At 38.5% G+C, this 20,115-nt stretch overlaps 1 protein-coding gene across 1 annotated transcript in view; it reads left to right on the top strand.

The window, feature by feature from the left end:
- Nucleotides 1-18,900, top strand: part of USP7 (ubiquitin specific peptidase 7) — a 69,795-nt gene extending 50,895 nt beyond the window's left edge. Inside the window, exons 13-31 of the mRNA XM_030958560.1 lie at nt 247-403; nt 1,281-1,425; nt 2,413-2,543; nt 3,637-3,771; nt 3,977-4,078; nt 4,735-4,840; nt 5,188-5,280; nt 6,056-6,123; nt 7,027-7,127; nt 8,431-8,584; nt 8,940-9,007; nt 10,066-10,174; nt 10,267-10,344; nt 10,676-10,776; nt 11,353-11,452; nt 12,310-12,429; nt 13,678-13,749; nt 14,718-14,808; nt 17,520-18,900. Coding sequence (XP_030814420.1) covers nt 247-403; nt 1,281-1,425; nt 2,413-2,543; nt 3,637-3,771; nt 3,977-4,078; nt 4,735-4,840; nt 5,188-5,280; nt 6,056-6,123; nt 7,027-7,127; nt 8,431-8,584; nt 8,940-9,007; nt 10,066-10,174; nt 10,267-10,344; nt 10,676-10,776; nt 11,353-11,452; nt 12,310-12,429; nt 13,678-13,749; nt 14,718-14,808; nt 17,520-17,626 — 2,038 coding nt within the window. The 3' untranslated portion in view covers nt 17,627-18,900. The remainder of the gene's footprint in view (nt 1-246; nt 404-1,280; nt 1,426-2,412; nt 2,544-3,636; nt 3,772-3,976; nt 4,079-4,734; nt 4,841-5,187; nt 5,281-6,055; nt 6,124-7,026; nt 7,128-8,430; nt 8,585-8,939; nt 9,008-10,065; nt 10,175-10,266; nt 10,345-10,675; nt 10,777-11,352; nt 11,453-12,309; nt 12,430-13,677; nt 13,750-14,717; nt 14,809-17,519) is intronic.
- The last annotated feature ends 1,215 nt before the right edge of the window (nt 18,901-20,115 follow it).

Raw genomic sequence — 20,115 nt, forward strand, 5'->3', positions numbered from 1 at the left:
TCTTGCCCTTCTTACTGAGGGCATGCTTTCCTGAGCTGCTTGAAAAGTTTATTTTTATTCCATTTTTAAACAGTATAAATTCTGCCACTGTATGCTGCATGTCCTGGTTAGAAGTGGCATTGTAGCAGTAACATGTTCAATTTTTATTCTTTGCTTTAGGAGTACACATAATGTTCCATAATAGTGCCTAAGAATGTGTGTCTATCTTAACTACAAATACAATTGTCTTCATTCTTTTGAAACTAGGTTTGAATTTCCTGAACAGTTGCCACTAGATGAATTTTTGCAAAAAACAGATCCTAAAGATCCTGCAAATTACATTCTCCATGCAGTTCTAGTACACAGTGGAGATAACCATGGTGGACATTATGTTGTTTACTTAAATCCAAAGGGCGACGGCAAAGTGAGTATTGAAAAGCATCTAAAAGGATTTGTGTGTTGTAAATGCATACTTGCAGTTTTTATAATGGGCAAATCTTCAGAATTTTCTTCTCCTAAAAGAAGAGTGTGTGCACACTTGGCTTTTAACAAAAGACTTTTTAACTGAGGCAATCCCTTCTCTTGTGTGTGTATGTGTTGAAGTTCTGTAATCAGATTTTATCCAGCATTTTTTTGAGGCTGACTTTGCTGAAGCAAATATGAGCATTCCACTGAACTTCTCAGAAGTTCAGCATGTTTGTGTATGTCCCACTGTTCCAGGTTTAGGTGACTTGATTGGATCGGACATTTATAGGTCAGGTGCCTCTTCCCTTGAGTTGACTGGTTTTGTGTGTACATGATTGTTCACAGTAAGAGTAGAAGTCAGATTTTACTGTGAATTTATTGCTATTTGTAATTTATTCTTAATTGACTTTATTGTTTTAATTTGAAATTTGATACGTATTGCTCTAAATGTACAAAGAATTACTAGTTGTCTTGTGCATCTCTGCTTTTTTATTTTATGTTACAACAGATAAAGTCAATTTTCTGTTTCCTACAGAAATATTAGATATTTGAAGTCTTAAAAAATAATTGGAATAATTGGAATAATTAGTGTGCTTTTGGTACTCACTGTAAAATGTTCAGTAAAGGTTTGGTATTTATGGACTTCCTTATGCTGAGCACAAGTAGCAGGTAGCACAAATTATACTGAACTAGATTTCCTTTTAAAAGTCACGCCGCTTGAAGGTAATTTTAGTTACTTCAAAGAGCTGAAAGACATGCCAGAAATAGGATTAATTTATCATTCAGGAGCATGTTTTTACGTGTAAAATCACCTTTCTGTCAAACTTCCTCCCTAGTGGTGTAAATTCGATGACGACGTTGTGTCGAGGTGCACGAAGGAGGAGGCAATCGAGCACAACTACGGCGGGCACGACGACGACCTGTCCGTGCGGCACTGCACCAACGCCTACATGCTGGTCTACATCAGGGAGTCCAAGCTCAGTATGTGTCCTCTCTGTGCTCAAAGGGCACTGACAGGCAGGCAGGCAGGCAGGGCTGCTTTACCTCTGAATTGTTGGCTGTCTTCCTGCACAACTGGGCTGCCTTATTTACAGGGGGAAGGTAGCGATCCTGCGGGATCAACCTGCCGTTCTCTCGCTTCTGGAGAGTGTGTGCTGCTCTGGGTCACCTTTTAGCTCAGGAAGGCACCTGCAAAGAGCTTCAACCTTGGCTGTTTTATAGGATGGAAGACTTAGTGAACTGACTTGGGTAATGGAATGTTGCCGCATATCCCAGAGAAAAGCAAGGCACAGTTCTTCCCAAGGATTTGTGAGATTCACATCTTCTGAACCTCAGAGAAAGGGAAAACACAGTTCTTATCACTTGCTGTGCCTGTGTTGTGCCAAAGTAGAATGCAATATGGAGATTGTTTATACAAAGTGAGGCTGTTTTGTTTCTTTGACCTATTAGGGCCAACTGTGTGTGTCTGTGTGTCGGGACTGTCGGGACAGTCACGAGATTCAGTGCAGAATGAGTGCGTGGCAGATTCAGTTTAGATGAAATGTATATAGTATAGTAAAATAAAGTAATTAATTAGCCTTCTGATGATGGAGTCAGATGCATCATTCTCTCCCCTTCATCAGAGTCGCCTTTGATTTACTGATTTTTTGATTAATGGAATTAAATCAAATTGATTGTAAATGTGTAGATACATATATGCTTTAAAAAGGGAGTGGTGGCAAATATTTTTTTAATTCTGAACTGAATATTTCATTCAAAAGTCTGTGATACATATTTCATGGGAGTAGTGCACTTTGGTTTGTCATAGAAGTGCTTCTTTTGCCAAAGCATGGTAATATCAAACCTTGTTTTTAAGTGAAAGATGAAGAAAGTTGGTTTTGACTTCAAATCAGAGGGAAGTCAAGCGTGTGTGAAAAAGAAACTGTTTGATGTAAATCTTGAAATAACATCATAAAATCTGCTTTATAGGTGAAGTTTTGCAGCCTGTAACCGACCATGATATTCCTCAACAACTTGTAGAAAGACTACAAGAAGAGAAGAGGATAGAAGCTCAGAAGAGGAAGGAGAGGCAGGAAGCTCACCTCTATATGCAAGTGCAGGTCAGCTTTTGAAACAGATTAAGTTACAGCTACTTTACCATGAAAATTTAGGCTATTGAGCCACCCTGGAGGCAAACCTTGATTTTCTTTTTCTTTCTTTCTTTTTTTTTTTAATTTTTCTTCTGAAGTAGTGTTTGAAGAGAAATTATAATTTTAGTACTTTTAGGTATATTTACATATGCAACAAATTGTAATAAAACACACAGTACTGTATGTTATAAACATTTCTGATTTCTTTAGAATTTATTATGCTTGTGAGTAAAAATAGTAGGTTCAGATGAAAGGGAAAAGGACCAGGTTATTTCAAAGGGCTGCCCTGCCACTGCACTTTTATCTCCTTCAGGAATTATTTTTTAAAATTAGAATGTATCTAGCCATAGGCTGCAGGTCTGGACTATTGCCAAACGGAGCTCATCAAGTAGAAGCAGGAGGAGAGAGTGCTTATATTTGCAATTATCTTTTTGGAAAAGCCAGATGGACAAGATTGTTATGAATTGCCTTAAGGAACCCTGTTTATGGCTCTTTCCAGAGCCCATCTGGCACAGGGAAATAGAACCCATTTTCCATGTGCTTCCATGTTTCCTTGCCTGTTCTCTCTGGTGTTGATAAGCAGAGATACTGGTGAAGTCCAGCTTGTTCTGCCCTGCATTTGCACTGAGTTTGCAGTGGGACACTGGCAGCATTGCTCTGTTTGTACTTCTGTTACCAAAGAGTGCAGGGGAGCTGTGGGAAATACAGGGAGAGGGCTCAGTGGCCTCCTTGCATTCACCAGTCACAGAATTATGTAGCCTTTTTATTTTCTCCAAGTGCCAAGATTGTTAGAGCACGTTCCAAGACTTGGGATCTAAGCACGACTGGTTTTTAATTGCTCGGGATTTGTAAGAATTAATGTATTTTAATTACTTGCACTGATGAGATTATCAATCAGGATTTTTTAATTTCATTGTAATCTGTGTTCTTGCAAATTTGCTCCCTGAGAACATGAATAGTGTTAGCACTGTGCCAGAGGGCCAGTGAGGTTGCATAGTGAAGCATCCTGAGAAGGTATTACCAGGGCTAATCTGAAAAGTAACCTTTAAATGTCATTTTTCAGATAGTGGCAGAGGATCAATTCTGTGGTCATCAAGGCAATGATATGTATGATGAAGAAAAGGTGAAATACACTGTTTTCAAAGTATTAAAAAACTCCACACTTACAGAATTTGTTCAAAACCTCTCTCAAACAATGGTGAGTTTTCTGTAGCTGAATACCTACATGTGTTTAAATTGTTACATTATGGTTGTGTTCTAGCTCTTACCTTCTCCACATATTGACAGCAATCATAATTTAGAACTTTTAACACAAAAGATCTGTTTGAGTTTCATGAAAACATCTTAGCCTGTTTTTCTCTTGTTTTGATTTAGTTTCCTGTCATGATTTTTATTGTTTTTAGGGATTTCCCCAGGATCAAATCAGATTATGGCCAATGCAAGCTAGAAGTAATGGAACAAAAAGACCTGCAATGTTAGATAATGAAGCAGATGGCAATAAAACGGTAAGCAGTCACTGAGAGATGATAGTACTTCTGTACATCTCCTGTGATTCTTAGTTCTCTTGAAGAATGTCTAACTTTGAGACATAAGATTTTCCAGGCTTTTGATTTGAAATTAATTTCATTGTATCTGGTGAAGTTTGATACTTGGGGAAGACTTGGTGTTTAATGGGTTAGTTTGGATAGGAAGCAGGAGTGTGGTTGGTGCATGATTTTTCTGCTGTGGAAAAGAAGGTGTAATCATGATTTCTTATATGTCCCTTTGACAAAAGGGGCAAACCCTCTGGATTTAGGGAATTCTGTTGCTTAAAATGTAAAACGTGTTTAAATACCACAGGATGGTTTCACCCTCCTTTTATTCTAAAATGATGGCACGTCCTTGCCATTATAAAGATTAAAAAAACTTGTGAAAGATAAAGAAGTGGGCTCATTTTACATAAAACCTACTGTTACTGCTTCATCAAAGTTTTTGGTGGTTTTATATCCATATTTGTTTGTCTTCATAAATTTCATAAACTTCCTTTAACACAACCTAAAAAAAAACCTCTCCCATTTGTACAATGTCATAAAGTTCTTGTATCTGATTAAAATGCTGATACCAGGTTGTATTAGGTTCTTCAGAGACTTCTTTTTTTCTTCTCTCACATCTTTGTACATAGATGATTGAGCTCAGTGACAATGAGAATCCATGGACAATATTTTTGGAAACAGTAGATCCAGAGATGGCTGCTACTGGAGCAACATTACCCAAATTTGATAAAGATCGTAAGCATATGGACTAAACATTTCTAAAATACAAAATGCTTTCATGTTGGGTGTATCTCCAAAAACACTGTGCACTCCTTTTTTCAGTGATGTCGTTGATGTATCCATCAAACTACTAAAATTTTGCTGAGATTAGTTTTCTTATGCAGTTTTTCCTTCATTTCTCTTGAAGTGGAAGGCATGCTTTGCATGTTTTTAGACTCACTGAATAAATTTCTCTGTATATTTTAAGGGCACCAAATTAATGAAGACACATATTTGTTACTGTGTAAATAAAAACATCTAGGTGATCTCCTTCCCCCTCCCCAAGCCTTACTTAAAATTAAATCTTGTTTCTTACTTTGTAGATGATGTAATGTTGTTTTTGAAGATGTATGATCCGAAAACTCGGAGTTTGAATTATTGTGGACATATCTACACCCCTATATCCTGTAAAATACGTGAGTTTTGAATTTCCATTTCATTGTAATCATTGAAGTTTTTAAAGTAGATTGACACATACTTTTCCTTTAATAATAATAATTCCATCACTGAAACCAAAGGTACACCACAGAAGCAAATTCCTATTTCACCCAGCACCTGAGACTTTTCTTCCCCATGTGGTGTCAGTGACATTTTCTGCAGGTCTGAGACTCAAAACCCCACAGGTGGTCAGTTCATTGTTGCTGTACTCACCAGGTGTTACAGCTGTTTCAGACCTGTTGTAAAGCTTTGGGATGTGATATTTCCCTCCCAATAGCTTTTCATGTAACTCTTCTTTAACCTTTCAATATGGCAGCCTGAGCAGCTGCTCATCCTGAATTACCTGTGAGCCTTGATTTTCATATGGGTCCATTTAAGGAATTCAGGAAATACCCACTGACTAAAAATATTTTAGTTTTTTGTTTTGAATGTCTCATTTGTTAACTTACACATATTTTTTAATTTTGTATATAAGCTGTCTTTTTTTTAAAGATGCTAAACCTTTTTTCTGGGGAAGGAGCAGTGTTATTTAATCTCTTGGATTTTCAGTGAACTTGCACGTATTTTTGTTGTTCAGATGAAGTGGAATGTGTGTCTGGTTGAATGTCAGCAAGGGAAACTTAAGGAAGGCTCTTTCTTAGGCATTGTAGAACCATCTACCCAGGGTAAAGAAAGGGATTCTCTCCTTTCTGTGGTTGGTCTCACTAGCAATTAGTGCAATACATTTCACATTCCTTCTTTTTTCTCCAACAGGTGACTTGCTTCCAGTTATGTGTGAGAGAGCAGGATTTCCACAAGAAACTAACCTTATCCTCTATGAGGTTTGGATTTATAGACTTTTTGTAACTTTTTTGTCTTTTGCATGCTGTAAAGAAAAAAAAATCCATTTAGAAAAGTTGCTCATAACAATAGTAATTTATAAATTATCAGCACTGTAATCTGTAACTTTGAAGTCTACAGTGCTGCAAAAGAGTAGCAGCAGAGAGTTAACTTAAAAACAGATTTTATATTAAACAGATAAAAGTGTAAGGCTTTAAAACCAAAAACTGTCTCCATGAGGGTCCTCTATGAGCAGCTTTGTTGTGTTAGACCTGTGTTGCTGAGTTAGAAGAGCTGATGCTGCTGACATTATTGGCCATTGTGTTTCCAGTGCCCACCTTAATGAGGTTGAGAAAATGTTTCATCTTCTCCTTCCTTCCCCAAGCCAAAATCAGGAAACAGAATCTGCTAGGCTGTTTCTGCCCAAATACACAAGCAGTGAATCTTCATAACTGCTACATTTATTGAGTGCTGATGGTGCAGATCTTGCCAAGGCCAAGTCCTTGCTAGAGTAAGAACAAGGCATTTGGGTTTTGCTGCAATTTCTGGTAGCAGTCCTGCTGCTCTCTCTGGTGGTTCCAGGGCAGCACACACAGTGCTATCCTAAAAAGCAAAGCTGTATTCCTTGCTCTGGGCAGGCCAGGGTTACAGTGCCATTCCAGTTTGTTTACACAGGTGCTTTTATCCCTGGGTCAGCCCAGAGGTCAGCCTGCAAGTATAAATATGTAATATGCATATGCATATAGATATTTAATAATACATGCATTGGATTTGAATAGATGCATATCTATACATTTGTTTCAGTTGAAAGAATGTACTGGTTGCCTTAGCTGATGATTTCTTCACTATTGCGACTTATTTGTGACATTTATTTTGTGATCAATAATTTTTGTTCTTTGTTGCAGGAAGTTAAACCCAATTTAACAGAAAGGATTCAAGACTATGATGTATCTCTTGATAAAGCTCTCGATGAACTCATGGATGGTGACATCATAGTGTTTCAGAAGTATGTATTTTAAGGGGGCACCTTATTGCAATTGTATCACCTGGTTCACTTTGAAAGCTGAACTTCCTTTAAGCTTTTTTATCAAGAGCTAAGTATTACATTCCAATAGTAGATGTGTTCTCTGCAGTTCTCATTTGTTTATTCAAAGAGGAAATGAGCAAATATCAGTGTTATTTGAGTATCATGTGCCACATGACTTAAGGAAAAAGTGTCCTCCTAGTTTAGAAAACCAATAACCTAAAATAGCTCATAATACTACCAGAGTGTGTGATTTGTGCAGCTTTGTACTGGAGCCACTGTAACACAGACACCAAAGAGCCTTCCAGCATTTCAGATACCATGGCCACTGGACAAGGCTCTTGGAGCTCTTTCAGCCCAGAACTACACTGAACTGCTTTCCCTTTTTGCCTCTGCCTTGTGCTCACAGTCAGGTCCTTACTGGTCTGCAGTGACGAGACGCTCCTAGTTGGCGTGAGCGCGTGCCACTTGTAGGTGTACTGGTGCTGCAGCTGGGGATTTCTCCAAGGCAAAAGGGGAGCTCCTGCATCTTGTATCCAATGAAGGGATCTTTCATAAGCTTGGCAGGGCTATAAATCAGCATTTCTATGCTCTCACTCCTGATGGTCACACCCAACTGTGTTGCTCTGTTTCTCTCCATGGGCTGACAGTGGGTGGAAGCCAGCTAGTCTATCTTCAGCACTCTTACCCCAGATTATGTGAGATGAATGTATTTCTCATGTCATGCCTTGGAACTCGCAGTCCCAGTTGACCCAGTTGGTGTTATGCACCCTTGGCTGGCTGCTGACTCCTGGGTAAGTGCACAGCTTGTACCCTGGTGCTATTTCTCTGCAGAGAAGTTGGGGTACCAGTCAGGAGTGACCCAAACCAGCCCCTGTGCCCACTGTTCTGCCTCTCTGTGCCAAGGAATGCCATCCATCTGTCCTCTGTGCAAAGTGATTGATACAGGGGTTCATGGAAAGCTGTGCAGCATTAGTACAGACACACAGGGATGTGCCAGGGTGGGAGGGAGGGCCAGCTCCTGCTGCAGTGGTGCTGTGAACCCCCAGGAGCCCAGCAGAGCAGGCAAGGGCTGCAGCACACAGCCACAGCGAGCTCTGGGTCACTGCTGACTGCACCAGTCCTACTGTGTGCCACTGGTGGCTCTTGCAGAAGGTTTCTAAACTTCATCTCTGTATCTCTCCACTGTTGCTGACTCACTGTAGAACATGATTTTAAAGCCCCAACTGCCTGTGTGTGTAACAATGTGATGTGTAATGGTATCACCATTTGTTTGCTCTTGTAGGGATGACCCAGAAAATGATAACAGCGAGCTCCCCACAGCTAAGGAATACTTCCGAGACCTCTATCACCGTGTGGATGTCATTTTCTGTGACAAAACCATCCCCAATGACCCAGGCTTTGTTGTTACTTTATCCAATAGGATGAATTACTTTCAGGCATGTCTCCTGTTTCTCTTTTGTTTCCCCTTTTGGAAAGGAACTTTTGCACTAGCTCACAAATGCATTATACGTACTTTTAGAAAAGTTCTTAAGCTGTCCATGTACATTTTTTGCATTGTGTAGATTTCATTTGAAATGAAAAATTTAAGGAAGCCACTAAGGCCTGTGAGAAAAAAATACTATAAACCCCAGTTTTATTAATAATGAGTTATTTCATAATTGGATTATTTCTTTGTAGACCATTCTGCTCTGTCAGGGAAATTACAGTCTCATGAAATAATGACTGTATGATTGTAGAGCAATGTCATAACTGTGTGAAACAATTCAGAACTTACCAAAAATTTATTTTCAGGTTGCAAAGACAGTCGCTCAGAGACTTAACACGGATCCAATGCTATTACAATTTTTCAAGTCCCAAGGGTAAGACAAATAGCTTAGTATTCTAAGTCTAAGCTGCTCCTCAAAAATTAGCCTTTTCCAGGTCATTAACTAATTCTGTACCAGTAAGATGTTACCTTTCTGGAAAGCACAGCAGGTTGCTTTGACAGTTGAAGTATTGCAATGTCTGTCTCTAGAGCCTCAAAGAATTGCATGTTTTAGAAGAGTTCTAGTAAATGTCATTTTAAAAGTCATTAATTACTTCAAAGCCTGATGCTGTGGGATAAATTTCTAAGCTAATTCAAGTGCTGTTTCAGTGAATGCAGATTTCTAGAATGGAGGAGAGCAGAAACAAATGCACATAAAAGCAGTATTTTTGCTGATTTCACAAGTTTAAATGCAGAAGTTACTTCAATGAATTCTCCCCTCCTCCCTCAAAGTCTGCAAATGAGGTTTTATGAAGATGACAACATTCTAACGAGTTCTCAGGTGCTCAAAGGGATATTTGTGGTTAAAGTGGTGGTTTTACACATCTTTGTGTAAAACTAGACTTGAATCTGTATAAAACTAGAGCAGAAAGTAGTGTGTTATAGCTCTGTGTATGTGCTTCAGGAATAATGCACACACAAAACTTACAGCTTTCTGTATTCATGGAAATGTAGATGCTCTTTAGTTACCTGAGGCTATCTCCCTTCATCATCAGTGAGAATTTTAGTAGCTCTTTGTAGTTTGCAGTGCTGTGGTCACTGTGGAATTTGCTGTGTCATATGGCTCCACAAATTAACCTTTCACAATCCAGAGCGCGTGCTGCTATGCCAGTAATTTCAGAGGAATGTAGGTCTGCCAGTCTGCAGCACTGACATCAGGGAGCTTGTAAACATCCAGGAGAGTTAGCACACACCCTGAATGGTTTTCTGTTCCCACAGCCCAGCTGTGTGTAAAAATCACTGTCGTTCTGTATGTTGTGCTGCTTAGGCTTTGTTAGCAATTATGTGAAACTGGAAGCCAGTAATAAAAATGTTCTTGGTGCTTCAATGTGCTTAGCAGTAATGGATTTTGAAGAGATGGATTTTAAGAACATGTTTTCTTTCCTTCTGTAGTTATAGGGATGGCCCTGGTAATCCTCTTAGACATAATTATGAAGGTACTTTAAGAGATCTTCTGCAGTTCTTCAAGCCTAGGCAACCGAAAAAACTCTACTATCAACAGGTAAGAGTCTTTTCTTTTTATTGGAGTGAGTTATAAAAATAATTCTGCCCTATTCAAAGTATGCCTAAAGTGTTTTTCTTTTCTTTCTTAAGCTCAAAATGAAGATAACTGATTTTGAAAACAGAAGAAGTTTTAAATGCATATGGCTAAATAGCCAGTTTAGGGAAGAGGTGAGTGAAGCCATTACACACTTGCTGTCATTTCTGTGTCAGAGCTGGTACGGCTGTGGTTATGGGTCTCCCCCTAAGTAACCCCTGAGAATTAGAACAAAGTTTTTCATGATGTAAATCTAACAACACAGCAAAAAAACCAAAGAGCCCAAAAAGATGTAAAAAAACCATCAGATCTCTTAACAGAAATGTTGAAGATGACATAGGCGTTGACTTCAGTTATCTTTTCAAGATGGGTGGTTAAGGGGAACAGTCCACTGTGTTCTGTGCTTTAATGTGGTTGTTTACTTTTTCAGATTTTCTAATGATTTTTGTGTTTCAAATTCCACAGGAAATAACAGTATATCCAGATAAGCATGGGTGTGTGCGGGACCTGTTAGAAGAATGTAAAAAAGTTGTAGAACTCTCTGAAAAAGGTTCAGGGAAATTAAGGTAAAGGAGGAAGATTCTGACTTCTTTGTGATCATGTAAATTTTATGCAGCAAAATATCTGTAGAATTTAAAATACTGTAGATACCATTATTAACAGATGAAGTGTAATATTGTGTTAAAATCTTCCAGATTGCCACTGTTAAGAGTTCTTCTTAACTATAAATATATTTTTTACACATTTATTTTGTATTTAATAAAGTTACATCCTTGAGTGTCATCAGTTGCATTTGTTAGTCATGACTTATTGTTTCAAATCCAAGCATTTCATGCTATTCACTTCTCAGGAGTTACAGGGGTTAAAAGTGAGGGCATCTAAAGAGGTTATATAAAATAATCTCCACTAGGAATCTATATTTTTAATGACACATCCTGGCTTTTTGTCATGAGCCAGAAATAATTTAACCTCTTATGGCTTTACTGCTTAATTTTTACTAAAGATTGAATTTAGAATTTTATAAATACAATAGCAGCATCAGTGTATGTTCTACACTAATCTCTCTCAAGATTTGAGAAAGAAATGTTGCATTGAATTTTTTAAATTAACTTTCTAAAAATACTTTTCTGTTTATCTTTAAGGCTGCTAGAAATTGTAAGTTACAAAATAATTGGTGTCCATCAGGAGGATGAGCTGTTAGAGTGTTTGTCACCTGCAACAAGTCGAACGTTTCGAATAGAGGTAAGTTGTGCTTGTCTTAGAGAAGCTTTAAAACCTGACTTGGAGAGAGAAAACTATTTCAGCTGGTAATTTTCTTTTTCTGGGTGCTGATCTTCAAATACTGTGATGTTTGTATTAAGATTACATGATGATATTATATGTAGTTTTAAAGATAATGCTTTTAAAAAGATCGTCCTTTGTTCCATCTGTTTCCCTATAATGGTTTCATGATTTCATTTTTACAAATGTTTTTATAACAATACATGAAGACTTTGCCAGAGCCTGTCCAAAGGACATTTAATGTCTTGGCAGTAGTTCCAAGGTTTGTTTGAGAGTTCATGATAGAAATGTTTATGCTTAGAACTCACTTTTGTAGTGTAATATTCTAGAAGGTTTTGTTTCCTTTTCTGTTACACTTAAGGTTCTTGAAGCAAATTTGATACTTAACATGTGATCTTTTTTTTTTCTAAACATCTCATCATTTAGATCTACTAACTTGCTTCAAAGATCAGAAATGAAAAAAAAAAGTTCCCAGTGTAAACTGTAATGAGGAGCTGGCAAGAGGCCTGTGTTACTGTCAGCTAGTTCTGCACTGATAGAAGATTTCTTGTCAAAAAAGCCATTCAGGGAAGCCAGGAGAATATTTCCTGAGTAGGGGAAGCTGAAGTGCTGTCATGCCAGGGATGAGGGACTCTGGTAAAAGACTCTGTCAAACAACATGGCTCTTTTAATTGTTTTTTAATAGAATTGTTTGAAATCATAACAGTACATCAATAATGCTTTCAGTTTCTTAATAACTAGAAAAATAACTTCAAAGCATTAGTTTCCTTTTGTGAAAGTGTAACTGATTGGAGTCACAATTCTCTGTCTGGATCTAGGAAATTCCTCTGGACCAGGTAGATATAGATAAAGAAAATGAGATGCTAATCACAGTGGCACATTTCCACAAAGAGGTTTTCGGGACATTTGGAATTCCATTCTTGCTGAGGATACACCAGGTGCAGTATGCCTCCCTTTTTCTTCCTGTGGGATTATACTGAGGATGTTTTCTATAAATACTGTTGAAGAAATGCATTAATGTAGGAAATGTGTAGGAAAATACAGCTCTTGTATCAAAGGTTCTGCCCAATCTTTGCCTTTTTATGGTTCAGTCATTTCCCAGCTCAATTCCTTTTGCATATCCAGGTTGTCCAGTGTTTCAGTGAGCCTGTGAACACCTAGAAAGCTGTCACTTGGCAGCAGCTGCCATCCCCTGCCCCCTGCAGAATCCCCCAACAAATCAGAACCCTATTTCCAGCAGCACTTGAGTATCTGCAGTGCAGAGTTGTTGGCCAAAGTGGCCCTGCCATGGTTGCTCTCACTGAGACTGGCTAATGGAAAATGGGCCTGCTTTCTCCATCACTTTGAGATGACTTTGCATTTCATCCCTTCTGTAATTTCATGTGCTTTATCTTCTAGGGCTGAAAGTTGGTACAAGAACAAAAGCTAATTTTGAAAGCTTAATTTAAATTCTCAAGTTTTTCCTGTGGTGCTGCTCCAGCTGAATGTCACCCTGATTCTCTTAATATCAAAGTGTATTTCTGGGAGCAGTTAGCCATTTCCTTCTAAGCTTTTTCTGGTTCATGTATGTTACTTTGTATGAAAATTACCTACTTGAAAAATTTGGGAATGAGAAATGTGTCCATATTTCTCTACCTCTAAAACTATAATTTTACTAATTTCCATATTTTTGATCAAAGAGTAACACTTGTTTGGTGATTTTTGGTGAAAACCATTTGTTCTGCATTTCCTTGTTCCGACAGTTAATATATTTTATTCATCTTTAAGTTGACAGTATCTGTCACTTTTTTGGTCACTTTACATAGACAGGGAGCAGAAACATACTACAAAAAGTAGCCACAAGCTTAGCAAGAATATGGAGGATTTTTTACAAATTCCTGTTTTGCTGCTAATTTTCTGATTTTTGCTATTTAACCTTAACCTAACTTGCACATATCAGTGGTGGTGCCTGGGCAATTTATGGGGCAGTTTGTGTAATGATAAATCAATAAACTTAAAGTTCCTGAATGTAGAGCAAGTTGCCTGATGTTGTTCCATATTGTAGAGAATGATGTTGACACTTGTGTGATTTTGTAAATAACGTTGAGGCAACCTATTTCAATGAAGCTTAAAGCAGGAAATACCAACAGCTTCCTTTCTTTTTCCTAGATTTTTTTTTACATTAAAAATCTTGTTGTAATTATTAGGGTGAACACTTCAGAGAGGTTATGAAGCGGATTCAGACAATGCTGGACATACAAGAAAAAGAATTTGAGAAGGTAATTTCAAATTGGGAGAGTTTTTATTGCTGACTGTAAACCTTAAATGAGTTTATTGTAGTAGGTTGGAACACCCCAGACTTCCAATGAGTGTTGATTTTTTGTGATAGAACAGCTGCTTGACTGAAATAATGCTTTTTCTAGGACTAATTAGTTAGAATGGGTAGGATCAGTATTTCTGTACTGCATCAAGAGAAATATTCTGCAAAACATTAAAGTAACCCAGAAAAGTGTAGCTGGTGTGGGACCTTTAGAAGCCACCCCCACATCATATTCCTGTTCAGAGCAGAACGTGACTCAGTCAGGTTATGCAGGGCTTTTTAGTTGCAATTTGCAAACTCCCAAGGGTGGGAATTCTGCCCTGTTCTGGACACTGTGTTTTAGAGTATTTCCACTATCACTGGGAAGCCTTTGCTTTCCTTGCACATAATCAGAATGTTTCATTTTGCAACTTGTGGAGGTCACCTCTGTGCAGTTTTTTGAGAAGAGCCTGCTCCTGTGCACCGTCCTTCAGGTGGTGGAAAACTGTAGATACCCTGTCAGCCTTTTCTTCTCTGGGCTGAGCAGAACCCATTTCCCAGAGGTTCCTGAATGCCAGGTTCCCCCCAGTCCTCTCACAGTCTCACTGGACTGCTGCTGCACTTGCTGCGGTTTGTTGCCCTGTCTTTTTCCCTGGAGGGCTTGAACTTGGACACAGTATTCCAGGATATGGTTCATGATTTCCTGAGCATTTATTTTGTCCCATTATCCAGGTTGTTGATGGGGGTTTTAACCAGGATTGGCCTTTTTCAATTCCTGAAGTTGAAAGTTACAAGTTTCAACTCCTGAAGTTGAAAGTTAAAATTTGAAGTTACAAGTTTTTTACTTATAAGCAGCTGCAAGTTAGACTGTGAACTTAGACTTGAAGGCTTAATTTTAGTGTCATATTCTGCCACTTGGTTTTTGAGGTTCTTTTTTTCTTTGCATAGTTTAAATTTGCCATTGTAATGATGGGCCGACACCAGTATCTCAACGAAGATGAGTATGAAGTGAACTTGAAAGATTTTGAGTCCCAACCTGGTAAGTTTTTAGACAACCTCACTTTTCTTTTGGCCTGCTGAAGCTGCTCTGCCAGTTGTTACAATGCGTTCATTCTCAACTCAGGGTGCAGAGAGTTTGTTCTTTTTGCATGACATACATTAGATGTAGTGACCAAACAAGTATTTATATACACCAGTGTGCACACTGAGCAGTGTTACATGAATGTGTTAGTCCAAGAAAATGTATTTTGTAGGCATATAGATAAGTAATCTGTTTCCTTTTGAGTTAAAAGATTGCATGTGAATGACCAAATGGGTCCAGTGTCAGTATAAAACACTTTATAGCATCAGTTGCACCTTGTCTTTATTGTTCATCTACCCCCTTGCATATTTGATTCTTGTTTATTCTTCATATCCTCAATGAATCTGAAGATTGTAACAAGAACATTAAATATGTCAGATGCTGTTTAGATTTTTTTTTCCATAAGGAATGAGTCACCAAGGTACAAATTCAGCTCCATTCTAAATTTGTCTCTGGATGGGCTGTCACCTTGTTTACTTGACTGACATTTAAACCTCTATTTTCTTAGACATTTACACATGGGAGAAACCAGGTTAATCCTTCAGGAGTTCCACCACAGGAGTGTTTTCATAGCCATAGCATGGATTGGGCTGGGAGGTGCCTTAAAGATCATCCCATTCCACCCTGCTGCCATGGATGCCACACATCAGACCAGTCACTCAGGGCCCCATCAAACCTGGCCTTGGACACTTCCAGGGCTGGGACAACTGCAGCTCCTCTGGGCAATCTGCAGTAGTGCTTCTAAATCCAAATCTCTCCTTTTCTTCTTTGGAGAGTTCTGTTTGGGAATGGCACCTTTGCATCCACAGTCAGGGATCCGTTCAAACGCTTGAATTCATTGGGGTTTCTTCTCCCAGCTTAGCTGAGTGTTCCTCTCTGTGAGTTGCACTGACTCTTTGCAGTTCTATTTTTCTGACAATTAGGAATTCTGGTTTTTATTGGCAGGTTTTGCTAGGATCAAGCTCTCTCCATTTTTTCCCAGCTGTGCTCTGGATTGATGTAACAGCTGTAAAGAAGTCCTGTAATTGTCCATTTATTTCAAAACCTGCAGAGAGTTAGACCTGTGTTATTACTGGGCACTTGCAGGAGCCTAGCAAACAATCCTTTTGTTGTGTGGGTAGCACAGATAGGCTTTGGCTTGCCAGAGCTGTGAGTGCACAAGTCACCCCAGAGCCCATGAGTGTGTCACAGTCACCTCTGGGCACTACTTGTGAAGGGTCTCTGGATGGTCAGCTTGGAGGTGGGCATTTCTCCACAGACAGACAAACTCTCTCTGGTGTGGGCAGAGCAGACAGAGTCCTGATTTTATTCTAGGAGTCATCCCTCATGGGTCAGGGAGGGAAAGGCAATAGTCTGGAATGAACTGATGGACTTGGTGAGCAAGGCAGAGCCAGTGGTGCCAAAACAGCTTGAAAAACCAACCAGGTGACCAGGTCAAAGGCACAGAATGTGGAGAAGGGAGAGCTTGAACTGTTTGTAGGAATTGTAGGGAATGTGAGAGCAAAAGGTTTTAATTTGAGAGTTCATGGAATTCGCCCTTGTGATAGAATGTACTTTGATAGAATTAATTTCTACAAATGCCAAATTTTAGCACACACTGGACTGATGGAACCTAAGATGGGGCATTGCACAGTTTGATTGGCACAGCTGATGTCAGTAGTGTCCCTCTGCTGTTGCCAAGGCACACTAACTATAGCTGTGACTGTGCTGACACCAACTGTATAGAATCTCATTTCTTTCTTCAGAAACATTCAAATTCTCCTACTAAGATTGGCAGTTCTCTTTTAATTTGATATTGACCATTATGTCAAACAAGGAAAAAAAACCAAAATAATTTTGATTGAAGAAAATATATCACAAAATGCAGATGCAGGCAACCAACAAGGTCATGTGTTTTATGCTTTAGTGGTTGCAGCTGATGGCTTTGAATGTAGAATGTACTTTCCTTGCTGGGGGCCTCTTTAGTTTCTGCCTTTATCATTTCACTTCAAAGAACATTGGATGCTCTGCATTGCGAACATCTTAAAAGAGAATTTCTTCCATTTGCAAGAAGTATGTGGACGTGTACTTCTTAATGAAAAACGTGTGGTTTTTCATTAAAATTAGCAGTAGAATAAATAATATTGGGTTGAACAAATGAAAAAAATCAGTATATTTTCTTTGCAATCTAAGTGACTAGGGTTTTTTCTTAGAAAATAAAGAGGAGGGTCAGTTTCATGATTTCTTAATTAGCATTATTTGCATTTTACATGAATTAAACAGATATTCCCAGTTAAACCAGGTGATAGGGATAGCAGAGATTATGGCAAATACTGTTGGTTGTCATGTTTCAATGGCAGATCCTCCCTGTTCGGAACAGTACTTTGGTGGAAGCTGGTACTGTGATGTGCCTCTGGCCATAACAGTGCTTATCTAGCTTTAGCACAGCCTTCACTGCTATAAAGTCCTGTAGGTGGCTGAAGAAGACAAAAAGCAGGTACCTGCTGCAGAAGGAGCTGTGGATGTGCTGCTGGAAGGAAAACCCTGCCCCTCTGGCTGTGGGGCTGCTCTGCCCTCCCCATGATGCCCAGCACACTGTGGGCAGGGCACACAGGACTAGTTTGTGTAATGGAAGCATTTTTCCAATTTAATCTTAAAACTTCATTATTTTTTTCTCTTTTCTTTTCTAGGCAACATGTCTCATCCAAGGCCATGGCTAGGGCTTGACCATTTCAATAAAGCCCCAAAGAGAAGTCGCTACACTTACCTTGAAAAAGCTATTAAAATCCATAACTGACTTACTTAACCAGATTGTCAAGGCAAGGGACAAAAATAAGTGTGTGTGTGCACCTTTTTAACAACTGTAGAACTTTGGTACACGTGCACTATATCTGAAGTCTTCAGCAAGAGGATTTGCTGCTGATGTTAATTTTATTTTGTTGAGGCTGTTCAGTTTGGCTTCTCTGTATCTATTGACTGCCCTTTTTGAGCAAAATGAAGGTGTTTTTATAAAAGCTTGGATGCCAATGAGAGTTATTTTATGGTAAACGTAATGCAAGGCAATTGTCAGCATAATGAGGGAAGAGTTTAGTAGAACAGTTGACATTGGCAAAATTATTTGTCTGTAGTACGTTTATAGATGGCATAAGCTGACTGGCTGCCCTTCCCGTGTGGTGTTCACCATCACTGCAGCTAGTAAGTCTTATGTTTAGACTCACATCAGATTTATTTCCTTCAGTTATACTTTAAATGACATTTTTGTGCATTTGTAAATGCAAAAGAAAAACTCACATCATCAATAAATAGCAATCTCTACTTTATTGTGTACATTGTTGGCACTTATTCGGGATTTTTGTCTCCTCCAGCTTCATAGAATCTTTTTTAATAAACTAGTTTTCATTTAATTTAGTCAATACTTTGCATCCTGTTTTACCAAGTGGATGCCCCGAGTCCTAAAAAGAGATATTTGGGTCTTTTTATGAAATTTCCAACCACTGAGGAATACCGTTGCGATTGATTATGCCATCTTCTGGCAAATAGAATGACACTCAAAAGTTGGCAAAAGCAAGTGAAAAGATTATAAATATCATTAATTTAGTTACCATGGGAAGAGATGGGGAAAACACAAGAACTAGCCTTTTAGCACAGAGGGCATGCTCACTAGTGTTTAGTAAGCTGTTGACTTTGTATAAAAAAGGAGGAAAAAAAATGAAAAAAGAAGAAAAAAAAACCTGAAAAAAGCAATTGTATATTTAATGAATGAACATGTACAATTTAACACTTGGAGGTTAATTTTATTGGGTGAGTCTGCAAGTGAATTTCACTGATGTTGATATTCATTGTGTGTAGTTTTATTTCAATCCCCAGACTGCTTCCTTTTCTTTGGAGCTAATGCCAGCCGCGTGTCTAGTTTTGAGTGCAGTAAAGATAGAATCAGCAATTCACACTTAATTTTACATTCTTTTCCAGTATTTTATTTTGTTTCTGTAGCCGCAGTGTACAACTCCTCTTCCTGTATATTGCCTTTTTTTGCTGGAAAATGTTGTATGTTGAATAAAATTTTCTATAAAATTTTTTTTGATGAGTGATGACATGGACATTGAAGAAGATTTCTCCTCTCCTTGGAAATAGAGTTTTGGGAAATGTTTTCATTAATGAGATTTTGCTAAAGGTGTGGTTTTCTTTTTCCTTAAGTGTTGACAATTGTACAATCCTCATTTGTTGTTTTGGGGAAACTTTGTGGGGGTTTCTGTTTAATAGTTGGGGTTTGGAGGTTTTTTGTGGGGTTTGGTTTTTTTACATCCTAACAAGTCACATTTGAGCTTAACAAATAAAAGGTTTTCCAGGAAAGGAGCCATGTACAAAAAAGACAAATGGAAAAATTATTTTACTAGTTTGTTTGTAAAGCTTGTAGTAGAGTCTTTGTGGTAGACTGGACTCTGCCTGCCTGTATAAAATTTTGTGGTCCAGATTCTCAAGTCTAATATTATAAATGGTGTAAAGTGAAATCTGGAGTCTCTAAAGGTAAGGTCCTTCCATAGAGTAATAGATTCCCTCTGTAATGTGTTCCCTGTATTCATAACCAAAACAGAAGGTGCAAGTTCTAGGAATGTTTGATTCTCTTTTTAGTTTGTATCTTGGAGTGGTTTTAACTGTCTCTTATTTCCAGTCAAGGCAAACTAGTTGTTTACTTTTGTTTTGCTGTCTGTGTGTGTAGGTTAGCATAGAGGGAAGTGCTTAACTGGCATGCCTTAAGTGAGAAAGCTTTCCTTTGCTTTGCATTTCCACAGGCTGGTGACAACTGCACCATCCCAGGGCTGTTTTTACTGGTACTTGGATTGTTCTAAAGGCTTTCAGTAAATGTCAGGATTAGTTTCAGAATTGTTCCTGTGAATCAGAGGCTCTGGTCAGCAGTAGTAAGCCCTGGTTATATTTAGTGTTGTTGAGACTGATATGAAATTGAGCTTGTATCTGAATGTCACTACGTTTTCACATTCTTTTATGGGATGGTGGCAGCTTTTAGGACTATCTTAAGAAACACAATCCTTCCTATTTCAGAAGAAAAAGCCACTAACAGTAGATTTTGGGTGCCTTCTGGGTTTTAGATGACTGGATTTTATGTGCTTCAGTATTTGTGCTATTCCCACACTAGTTTGGTGATGTCCATACTTTGAGGCATTCCATATGCAGTTATGAATTACTGAAGGATTTTCTGGAAAAAAAAAGTTTTGGAGCACAAGTAACTTGTTACTGAAATGTGGAAACACCTATGAAGAGGAGGACAGG

The sequence above is a fragment of the Camarhynchus parvulus genome, chromosome 14 (assembly GCF_901933205.1).
Source record: "Camarhynchus parvulus chromosome 14, STF_HiC, whole genome shotgun sequence".
NCBI lineage: Eukaryota > Metazoa > Chordata > Aves > Passeriformes > Thraupidae > Camarhynchus > Camarhynchus parvulus.